Below are 12,345 nucleotides of genomic sequence, written 5' to 3'. Positions count from 1 at the left end.
TTCCTGATGCCACTCAAAAAAATATGCCTCATTAAGAGAAAAAAAAAAAGAGCTAGATTTCATGTGCTAAGTCCTATCATAAACCAAAAAGGAAAGGAAAATGATATTATTATCAAATTTGCTTCAGAATCTCTAGAGTGATTTCTTTTAAGACTTACACACATGCCTGCTTTTCTACTTGGACTGATATGAAGACAAACAGAAAAGTCCATCTTTTCCTGTTTAAAAAAATTTCTTCATCTTTAAATATAAGCAAAGAATAAATTTCAAACAATATGGAAAATTTAATAAAACTTGGGAGAAAACCAAAGTCAAACTGAAAATTGTTTTGTGAGTCAGGAGCATTTTGTTTGTATGCCTTTAAATAATATGCACCACAGAAAAACCTGTTCCTCTGACACTTTCAGAACACTTGTACTATTTTTAGGTATATAATATATACATAATAATAATATAGGTAACAAAAACAAAATCATCTTTAATAAGTCATGATAATTTACCTCTATCAAATATGAGGAAAAGTGACAGTTGGGAGGAAAAAGATAAACCAATTCAAAATATTAACTTTTTAAAAAGTTTCTTTTGGTTTGTTTTAAAAACTTTTAGTGGCTCAAAACAAAAGATGAAAGAAAGAGAGAAAGAAGGAGAGTGAGAGAAAGAAAAAGAAAGAAAGGAAGGAAAAAGAAGAAAGAAAACAAGAAGGAAAGAAGAAAACATGGCATATCTAACAGTACTTAGAAGTTACTGGATAAAATTATCTAGCCTTGTACCTGACAACCGTAGTCCAAAAGAAGCTGCAGTATATCCAAGTTTTCGTTTTCAATAGTTATGGTAACAGCATTTCTCCCAAGCACATCTACGCAATTTATGTTCAAGTCACCTGAACTGTTTTCCTCCAAAATCTTTTTAACCATATAATAATCACCTAAATAACAATATACAAACATAATTTAATATCCATGACATATTAAATAAGAATGACTGTAAAGTAAAACTTAGCTTATTGAATTAAAAAATTAAAAACCTGAACTCATTTTTGTATATGGAAATGTACACAGAAAATGTGAATATTTCCTTGCTGAAAACTTATATCTTAACAAAATAATAGGTACATCAGCTGCAAACATAAAAAGTAGAAATTTTTAAAATGCAGTGTGAAATAAAAGTTATTAGTTTAAAATTCTTAACTAGATGAACATGAGGAAGAGAAACTTTTAGAAGATATTTAAAGTAATTTAATAAAGGATGCCCAAAAGCATAGACTAAAAGTTAGAAAAATAAGATAGAAGAAACATAAAGGAATTTTTATATCTCAAATATGTACAAACATTTACTTATACATCTTAATGGTTAAAAATGAAATCTAGTAAGTAGAGGATATCATAAAGAGGTTTTACAAGGGAAACATACTTCAGAAAGCAGTGTGAATATGTATATGCTTGTGGGAATGTACAGTAAAGGGAAGGATGCCTGAAAGTCCTCTCTTCTCCTTCCCAAAACACCCACCCCTCCCCCCCATACATACATCATCTGACTAATGAAGCTGTTTAGATTAAATGACCAGGAAACATTTAGCTCACAAAATTGTAAAGCAGGACTAGGATTAGTGTTTGATCTGTTAGGAGCAAGCAGATTGCCTTCCGCCTGACTGTAGCCCACAACAAAACAGTTGTCCCATGTGGGAAAATGAGAATAATTACAGCAGTAATCATTTTCACCAAGGGTCCACTCTATTTGTCTCCTGCGCAGATGGTGCAGGAATACGGGGACTGAATCAAAACAAAAATGCTAATTACATGAAGTAAGAAAGCAAAGGAGGTTTTGTTTGTTTTGTTTCATTTAACTTTTAAACACAAGATGAATAAACCATTTTAAGTGACTTGCAAATATAGTTGCTCCTTAGAAGTCTATGAATAAGAAATAGGGAAAGAACAATCAGCGTGGAAACCAGAAGGAAAAAGAAATGAATGATTTCATGGTACAGAAAGAAAAAATACTAAAACTGGATTAAATGAGTAAGAAAGGTAACATCTTATTTGTTAAAATTTCAAGTCAATTTGCAATTATTTTTAATCCTATGGCCTTACGCACACGCAACTTCTTTTGAAAGAAGTTGAGTGGTAGCTTTCTTGATAACATATTTCCTTAGTTCCCTCAAGAAGAAAACTAGTCACAAAAAGAAATATTTCCCCCATAATACTACTAATTACTATTTAGACACTAATGCTTCATGGGAAAAACTTATCAGATACTTCACAAAGTGATGCTTTCAGTCACCAACCAATAGCAACCAAAGATAGACCAGTGAAAATTTATCACTATTACTGGAAAATAACATTTAACTTTATTTCAGGTGAATCTATTTCAGTATCTTAAGAGAATGCTACCCATAAAAACTCTGCTATGTTTTGTTTGTTATCATGACATGTCTAAGTGAGAATTAATTGCTTCATTCCCATATTACTTTTCCTCCTACCAATTTCTATTAGACATTATGTTAGACCTTCTCATTTCAACATCTGTGTCTCTCAAGATTTTTCTAATTTTTCCTCTTTCTCTCTCTCCTGTATTCTGGGTGATTTCTTCACACATCTCTTCCAGTTACATATTCCTCCTTTAGCACTCATTGATTTTTTTTTTAATTTAATGACTATATTTTTTATTTCTATAAATTTTATTGGATTCTTTTCTAAATCTCTTCTGTTTTATTTTCTTATATTTTCATTTCCTCCTTTTAAGCTTTTAGTAATTTTAAACATAATTATTTTATGGTCTCTAAATGGTAGTATTAATTTGAACTCCAAGCCAACAAGAGGCAGAACCACAGTTACATATTCTTAGAAAAGTCTTATTTTACCCCCATTCAGGGCCCAGACTAAGACAAACAAGTTTCTTTGAAGTTTTCATGTGCTGGTGGATGGGTTCTTTTCCTCATCTACCTCATCTACCTTTGCTGAAGGTATTGTTCTTTAAGGATCCTGGTTTTATGGTTAGGTGTTGGTTCCAATTCCCCACTTTGTGCAGACACAAGGCCTTGCAACCTGTTCCCATGAGGGCATTAAAACTCAAATTGCTACAATGCCCAGACCAGTAACTCTCACCCCCACCCATGGAGCAGCCATTACAGTTCACACATTCCTCTGTTTTTCAGTCTTTTCTTCTCTTTTGTATCCTGGGTGTTTTCTCTACTTTCTTGAAAGTTCAGCTGTTCATATTTAAATGGATGTTTATTATACGTTAGCTATCATTTCTAGGAAATTTGAAGCAGAAGCATTTCCTGGATTCTCTAGTCAATCATATTGCTAGAGACACAAAAGTATAAAGCGCCATATAAATAAATTCTTATAAAAATTTTATAAATTTCAAATATAGCAAATGGACAAAAAGAACTATGCATTTAAAAAGTTTAGATTGCTATTAAAAAAGGAATTGCATTGCAAATATCAGATATTCCACTTTTAAAGTTTCAGAGACTATTTCCATTGCAGTCAAGGAGCTATACAAAGAAGAAACAAAAATACCTTAAAAATAAAAACCAAATAAATAATTTTCATCCATAAAAGTAAAAAGTTCCACGCTGCCACAGCTAACACACTAATGCAAATAAAAAATCATATGCTATAGTCAACAGAACCTTTAGGAAACAGAATTATGACTAAGCATTCCATAGAAGTTTACATATGCAATTCATTTAAAACAATGTACTGTATCTAAAAAGACCAGAATAGTCTTAATTTTTAGAATGAGTATACATGTAAAAAGAGGTTAGAAACTTAAAACAGCAGGAAGCTAGTTCTTGAGCAAGGATTACAATTCAAAATGTCTATGTATGCCAGATAAACATATAAATGCCTTTCATTTTATATTTTTTTTATATTGCTTTCAAGAGTTACATACATCTTTTGTCTTTTAAAATGTAACATATAGAAGGCAGTGCAATATAATCTGTTTACTTTTTTGGCTAGATGGTTGTCTTTTTCAGCGAAGAAAAAGAAATTTTTTTCAATCAATTCCACAGGGAGTCTACCAATTCAACACCAAGTCTTCTCAGCCCCCTTTCCCAAATGTTCATCTACTTGTCTCCATGTATACAGCTACCCCAAGCCACCATCATCTCTCTCCTAGACTCTGCAATGACCTCTTAACTCATATAGCTGCTGACAAAGATTCTCTCCTTGATCAAACTCTAGTCAGACTTCTCTGAGCTATCATCTCCACTAGGCCTCAACCAACCTTGGTTTTTATAGACTTGAACAAAACACTAATATAGTTTCTAACAGCTCAAGGCTGTATCCTGAAGATAACCCTCACCCCTCTTAAAGGGCCTGTCTGAGAAAACTCAAGGCTGCCAAAAGAATTTATTGTTTATTCCAGCCAACACCTGAAGACAGGACCCCTGTCTCCCAGCTTCTGTGAGAGGGTAGGAGCCTAACTTCCGTAAGTGTCAGTTAGCAAACCCAGATAGATTTCACATGGACCAACTCCCCACTTCTGACATTTTGTAATTTTTCACTCCCTTGACTCTACTGAGCCCCCCCACCCATTCCCTTCCTTACTCCCTCATTCTTCCTTTAAAACATCTAACCACTTCTGTACAAACTGAAGTTGAATTCAGTTCACACTGGACTCTTTTCCCTACTGCAATTTATATTATTCATTAATACTTTACACTCTAGCACAGGGGTCAACAAACTTATTCCAAAAAAGCGCTAAATAGTAAATATTTTAGGCTTTGTGGGCCATGCCATCTGAGTAGCAACCACTCAACTCTTCCCTTTCAGGGAAGAGCTGTAAAGCAGCTGTATGGTGTATGTATTCCAATAAAACTTTATGGACACTGAAATTTGAATTTCATAGACTATTCATGTGTTATGGAATATTGTTCTTTAAAATTTTAACCATTTGAAATATAAAATTTGAAAACCAGTCTTACTCCAAAGTCTCACAAAAACAGGTGGATTTGGCCGATGGGCCATAGTTTGCTCACCTGGGCTCTAGCCCCACTTCTTCAATTCACTCTCCACCCTGCAGCCAGAGTGATCTTTCAAAAATTCAAATCATTTCAAGTGTACAATCTTCATGATTTTTTATTACACTTAAAATAAAAGCCAAAAGTCTTACTGTGGCCTACACAGTCCTAGAGGATTTAGGCCTTGCTAAATTCTGAATTTATTTTGTGCCACTCCCCTGCTTAGCCAATAATAATTCTATACCAATGTTTTCCAAATTATAGATTACAACCCATTAGCAGTCATGAAATCAATATAGTGAGTCCTAACCAGCAATTTAAAAAAATGAATACTATATAAAATACCAGAAGATCCTTAATCCCATGGATCCTTAAGAACAAATTTATTCTGGTCAACTGTGATAAATCCCTGACAAACATAGTAGAGAAATGTTACGATACTGATTAAGAAAAGGTGATTCCACCTCTTCCTCATTGGCATCTGGTTTGATTTTCTGGCATAAGATGGTATATTTCATCATCACTGAAATTGCAGAGTTACTGTTGCTCAGTTTAATTTTATATTAGCCAAATTTGAAGTTAGTTGTGAAATGTAGGAGAATTTTATCTCTCAAAAAAATCTGCAAAGCTTTTCATTTTTTTTTAATAAAAAAATTTTGTGCAAAGCTTTTCAAATCAAGTTTCTATAATAAACTTGGAGTGTGGCAAGTGCAACATTCTAACTGAAATATTACCAATGGTGCTTAAAACAGAAGATTTTATTACGAGGAAAAAGAATGATGATATAAAAAAATACAAAGATTTGATCAAACTTAATTGCTGGATCCAGAAATATAAATAAGGACAAAACTGATAAAAATGTCAACTCTAGGGCAGGGTGCGGTGGCTCATGCCTGTAATCCTAGCACTCTGGGAGGCCGAGGCGGGCGGATTGTTTGAGCTCAGGAGTTCGAAACCAGCCTGAGCAAGAGCGAGACCCCGTCTCTACTAAAAATAGAAAGAAATTAATTGGACAACTAAAAACATATAGAAAAAATTAGCCAGGCATGGTGGCACATGCCTGTAGTCCCAGCTACCCGGGAGGCTGAGGCAGGAGGATCGCTTGAGCCAGGAGTTTGAGGTTGCTGTGAGCTAGGCTGACGCCATGGCACTCTAGCCCGGGCAAAAGAGTGAGACTCTGTCTCAAACTAAAAAAAAAAAAAAAAATGTCAACTCTACAGCAAACTTCAAATTAGTCTGAACCAAATTTTAAAAAGAAAAAAATATAAGCAGATTTTTACAGTGAAAATGATTTAAAATGTAGCTTTATCAAATGTGCAAAACCTAATATTACAGACCCCAATGTATTTATAATCATATTATTGTGAATGAAACCTTGAAAATTAAAGATACTCAAAAACACGGTATACTGAACTGTTCATATAGTACTTTGAATATTTTTGAAAAAAGACAATTATTACCATAATTTCTTAGTTGTTTATGAATCTTAATGAGGACTACTAATGATAATGAATATCATCTGACAAAAGAGCAAAGATTCACACTGCTGCAGGAAAAAAATTATACTAAGCATATAAGGTAATGCTGACTTTTTTATAGTAAATCAGTTGATATAAATTATAAATGCATATTCTTGAACTTGACTATTAAGAACAATTAGAAGCAATGTTTATTTTGTGGATAGAGTCTGGTATATGACTTGAGATCCCATTTACAGTGATGTTGCAAGTTGTACAAAACTTGTAGTTTATATCAGGTATGTAGCAACACAGTTTCATAAAGGGTTTATTGTATTGTTTAAATTTAATCTCATAGATATCTGAATTATATATATTTATAAAATTGGAAAAGTATATTATTGGTCAATATAAATTAAGCTAGAAAAAATATAAAGGAATTACTGTTGGAATATGACCAGAAAATAAACATGAGTTATTTAAAAAAAAAATTAACAGAAGCTATTAATAACAATAAAGAAATTCTACTGCATCTCATAGCTATACTGATATGATACTGGAATTCTTTTAGTCCTGATAATTCATTTGGGCTCCTAAAAGATGTCACTTATTACCTCTTAGTGATAACTTTTGAACTTCTCATTACCTATTAAACTACTAATCCTAGATCTCAAACTTCTCAGCATCATTAAATTCCATGGAGTCAACTATGAAGAAGATATTTATAGCATTAGCAGCAATGTAGACGAGGCATTATTCTTAGGTTGCAACAATACCTATACAATAAAATTTAATCTTTTAACACTTCTTCCCAAGTTTGTAATATACAAGGTATAGGAGTTTTGCTTGGGTTACGTTTTTAACTGCCCAGATAAAAGATTGCCTCTGTATTAGGAATATCCCATTTCCCAAATCACATGTAGGCCATTTAACACTGAGCATTTGCTTCTTCCCTCAGACATATATAATATACACAAACATACTTTTGTTTCCTTATTGCTCTTCACAAGAGCACAAGAGCATCTCCATTACAGAATAAGCTCCTAAAGGATAGAGATGGAGTCAGTAAATTCTCGATAAAGCACTTTCCCAGTGCCTTAACATAATTAAGAATCTGATAAGGATATTTTGATGACGACTTATAGAAAAGTAAAAATAATATAAAGAAACACATTTGTGGGATCACTACAAAGAAATGCCAGTATTGTAGAACTGTCAGGCAAGCTAGCTGCTCAATGATTAGTCTGTTAATTAACCACCAAAATTTTGGTGATTTGAATTATTTTTTGTTAAAATAACTATGAACCATTCCCTATAGCAACATTTCTCAATTAGTACATCCTAAAACTTTATCTGAAAAGCTTTCCTATACAAAGTACTTAAGTGCTATGCCTATCACAATTTGTGAAATATTTGTAAAATGCTGCCTACAATATACTTTACCTCTCCTTTCTGCAAAGTTTTCTTCCCTCACAGCATATATGTCCTTTCATTAGGTGCCCCCTGTCAACATAAAACTTCTCAGCAATACCCAGTATTCTGCATTTTTTCTTCCCACCATCAACCTCTCCAACACACTTCAAAATCTCTTCTCAAATAGGTAAAACCAAAAGAAAAAGCCCATTAAATATGTCAAGTAAGGTGTTAATAAAACAGCAGTGTAATATTACTTCTCTCAAAAATGTTGCACATTTTAAAAACATCCTTAGCCCAAAGGTACACAAAGTATATGTAGGAACTCGGTCATCAACACATCCTTCCTTACAATGCAGCAAATCATATCACAAAGGACACTTGAGATTAGGCTGAACCTAGGTATAAAAGTGAAATTCTGCCCTCTCCATTCTTCCTCTAAACCTATGCTGAAATTTCAAGAAGGGACTCCTGATTCATTGACTGTAAATGAAATTTACTACAAATACTCTCAATGGAAAGTTAGCAAGGACTGAATCCTTTCAAACTTCTCTTTTCTTCACAAGAAATGATAACATCAGCAAATTAAAGGGTTCATGCAGGTTGATATTTACAAGTATATACTAAAAGCTACTATCTACTCAACAGTTACTTTAAAAGAGGAAAATTAACACAAACTATTCTTAGTTTAGGTGCTTCCTAAATAAACTGATTTTCCCTTTCTCCAAGCAGCAGGCCTAAGGGATACCAGAGGCTCCCATAATTAAAAGGGGCTCATTACCACACTAACTCTTAATGAGGAAGGAAAAAGACATGGGTGGTAAGAAACACAACTTCATATTTTATAAAACAACATATTTATAGTCAGCTCTTGTTTCAATTAACTTTTACCTTTGAATTATAGAGTTCTATGTCTAAAAAGAATATGAGTGTACTTTCTAAGAATTTCATTTGGGGGGCCCAGACTCAACTTTATTTCATTGATACAGGAACTTGCAGTTCACTTTTTCTTCTAAATTTTATACAAAGAAGAGGACCTGGTGTTACCTTTGAGATGATCCTGTCCCACTTTGAAGATCATTAATAGCCATTACTAAGGGGCCACTATCTGGATCAGCAGTTGCCTAGATCTACTGAACTCATTTACATAAAAGCCAGCTATTCACAAACTATAAAATCTTTTCATTTTCTCTTTCCTACATTTTTTGTTTACTCTTTAATATGTACACACTTTTCAAAGGGCCACCCATCCACTAATATACACATAACCATCTCATCTCCACAATTTTTGCTTTAGGAATTCCTAATTTCTCCCTAAGTAGAACATGTTATGAACATTTTGCACATGTAGAGGAAGACTGCTAAATAAAAAGAATGAAATATTTTACTCTGGTGCTACCAAAGTACCTTGCTTCCTTTTTACCTTTATTGGACAAATGTAATACACAAAAATCAAAATTTATAAAATATCCATAGAAAGCAAGCTTAATTTCAAATTACGTCCAAATGTGGATGTGTCTTTTGTGGCACAAATGATTTCTATTTGTTCAACTACAATCAGGTTGATACAGTGGTTAAGAGTGCAGGCTCAAAATAGATCCCAGTTCTATTACTTTCTAAACAAGGTAACCTTCGGCAAATTAATTTTTAAATTTCACTAAGCCTCATTTTCCTCATCTGTAAAATGAGGATAACAACAGATCTGGCTCATGGGGTTGTGAGGATTAAATGAAATCGTCTATGAAAAGCAGCAGCACTCTACCCCAATAGCTGCTTTAGTAAATGTTTGCCATTTGGCCTGATCAACGCTCCAATATACTAATAGTGGGCACTACAGCTACTTCAGGAAAATTTTCACTTTTAGATTTGGCTTGGGGAACACTAAAAAAGGTTTAACAATATTAGTGAATACAAAGATGTAAACAAAAAAAATACTCCCACAACTCCAATTTATTTTTAAAATATAAATGTATACCATAAGTATAAGAATTATGCTATTTTCCAAATCTAACCTAAGAACTTGTTCCAACATACTTAAAACATAGAAAATATCTATTTTATCTCACTCATTTAAAAAATTTAATTCACATATGGGGAAAACATGCATATTTAATTTCCACCCCCTCAAAAGCCAAATCTCCCCAAGGATTTTAATGATATTATAAAATGTGAAATTGATGAAGACTATCAAGCAGTTTCAACTGGTACTACTGGATAGGCTTTAAAACTCATAAATTTAAACTCTCTTTTGTTTGAGATATGTCATGCAAGCATCCTAAATGTACACACCATAAAAGTACCTACTCCAACCATATTCCATTATGGTATTTCTGTGTCCTCAGTTTGACAGGAATATCACATTCCTTCCTGCTCTTGACCCACTTTCTGTTTGCTTTAAAATAACCACAGCACAGTAAGCTGGGTAGATGTAGCAGCCACTTACACATTCTAGTACAACACAATATTTTCCCCTTCCCTTCTCAGAATTTTTAAGAATAAAGCCACTCCAGCAACATCAAATAATTTCACATAATCCATACACCCTATTTTTGTGATGTTATAAATATAGAGCCTATGTTTCTTTACATTTCCAAGACTACTGAAAAGTTGTGTCCATGGTGTACTTTAAAAAATGCTTTCATAATATTAATACTATTACACAAAAACATAAAAGTGACTTGATAAAAGACATAGGTGGACTTTGTTTATATGTCAATGTGTTTACAAAAAGCTGTGTAAATAAAATCCTATTTCAAAAGCAGTAAGAGAGATTAGGGAGGTTGTGATTTAATAACACCCACACACACAAACAAACAAAAATCCTCTGTAGTTAATCTTTTCACAGTGTGAACTGCCCTTTGGGTTTATATTTTGGAAGTTTGCATGGCTCCAACGGTTCTCCTAAGCATGTCCATTGTACAGCAAGCTGCATAAATTCAGAAACAGAATATTTTTAGTACTTTTTTCATGTAGGAAATAAAAGCAGTCTAAGGGCAATTTCCTGTTCCTTTTATTATATGCATCACTAGAAAGCAGCTTACGTGAAAAGACTTTGATATGGCCATAAAAATGACCAATTTCTAGACTTAGAAAAAATGGGAAAACACACTAAAAACATTCCACATATTTTTGCCCTATGATTCCTGTAATTATTTTTCACTATCTTTATCTCCAAAAGACGGCTAAGGATCAACCAACCTTTCTCTCCATTAAAAAGCACGAACAATCAAAGGTGTTCCGTAACTTTGGAGAAAGTTTTGGGAACTGAGGCAGAATTTCTCCAGTCCCTTCCTTATTTCGTATATCTCCACCTAGGATATTCAGATAGCTAATGCCAGTCAACTCACTGGCCAAGGCACTGGGCATTCGAAACTAAATAACAGAAGGTTTGGTTTTGTTTTTTTAAAAAAACAAAAACCAGGTAAGAGCCCCAAATACGAGGAATCTTAAGGCAAGATCATGGGATTTTCGGACTGGAAAGTCTGAAACTAGCCTCTTCGCTCCCCGAAGGAAAGAACTGAGGCCCAAGAGACACAGACCAAGTCACTCACGCGGCCGGTGGCAGGGGCGGGGCTAAAACTCTGGGGTCTGGTCTCCCACGACGCTACCTAAACACTGGACCCGACTAAGGGAGGCCACGGCCAGAGCCGCCGCCCCAGGTGCCGCGATCGGAGGGCGCACCCCCAGCTCGGTTCGCCCGCCCGCTCCACGCTGACAGGGCAGACGCGGTGCGGGGCTACCCGAGAGGCAGCTGGCCGGCGGGAATAGACAGACACTGGGCTCCTGAGGAAGAGGGAGTGCCCCGAGTAAGTTGAGGCAGGGGGGAAAAAGAAGGGTGTGGAGGGCAGGGGCGTCCAGAGGCGGAGAAAGGGGCCTAGCTCTCACCCTTGTCGCACGCCAGCAAGAAAAGCTTCTCATTCAGTGTGTTCTCCTCCTTCACCTCCCGCACATCCTTCAGCGCCATCACCTCGTTCGGCGACGAAGAGGATGGGGAGGAAGGCAGGGAGGAGGAGGACGCTCCCGAGAGGTCCGTGCTCGGGTACAGGGCCGCCATCATCGCAGCCCATGAAGCGGGCAGGCCAGGAGATAGGGGCGGGGCCCCCACCGGCCCTGACCCCGACCCCAGCCCCGCCCCAGGGCTGGAAAAGGGATGAGTCGTTCCCACGGCCGCCTCGGCGTGAGGCCCGTTGGCCCCGAAGGGCATCGACTCTCCTCGGAGCCAGCACTCGCCCTCCACTGACAGCCCCAGGTTGGTGGCGGCGCATGCGCGACCCCGAGGCCAGCGCCCCCTCCCCAGCCGCCGGCGCCCCGGCCGAGCTGGACCGCGCCCGTCCGGGGACGACAGTGTGGCGCGTGCCAGGGCGGCAGCCGAGCGCGGGGCCGTGCCAAGAGTCGCAGGGGCCGCGCAGGGGGCGGCCCAGCCCGGGAGGAGGACGAGAGACCGGTGGGAGAGGAGCTCCAAGAGGTGCTTCTGCGCACGTTGGGCTCCAGGGCTGTGGGAACTGC

At 36.3% G+C, this 12,345-nt stretch overlaps 1 protein-coding gene across 2 annotated transcripts in view; it reads right to left on the bottom strand.

The window, feature by feature from the left end:
* The window catches only part of TRPC1 (transient receptor potential cation channel, subfamily C, member 1), a 77,794-nt gene extending 65,774 nt beyond the window's left edge, over nucleotides 1-12,020 (bottom strand). For both annotated transcript variants that reach the window (XM_012647433.1, XM_012647434.1), the window contains exons 1-2: nucleotides 11,725-12,020; nucleotides 771-925 (exon numbers count right to left, since the gene is read on the bottom strand). In XM_012647433.1, the coding sequence (XP_012502887.1) occupies nucleotides 771-925; nucleotides 11,725-11,896 (327 nt within the window). In that variant the 5' untranslated portion in view covers nucleotides 11,897-12,020. The remainder of the gene's footprint in view (nucleotides 1-770; nucleotides 926-11,724) is intronic.
* Nucleotides 12,021-12,345: the final 325 nt, after the last annotated feature.

The sequence above is a fragment of the Propithecus coquereli genome, unplaced genomic scaffold, assembly GCF_000956105.1.
Source record: "Propithecus coquereli isolate 6110/MARCELLA unplaced genomic scaffold, Pcoq_1.0 Scaffold268, whole genome shotgun sequence".
In the NCBI taxonomy this organism is placed as follows: domain Eukaryota; kingdom Metazoa; phylum Chordata; class Mammalia; order Primates; family Indriidae; genus Propithecus; species Propithecus coquereli.
The sequence above is the reverse complement of the archived record's forward strand: the minus strand, read 5'-3'. Positions and strand labels throughout refer to the sequence as shown.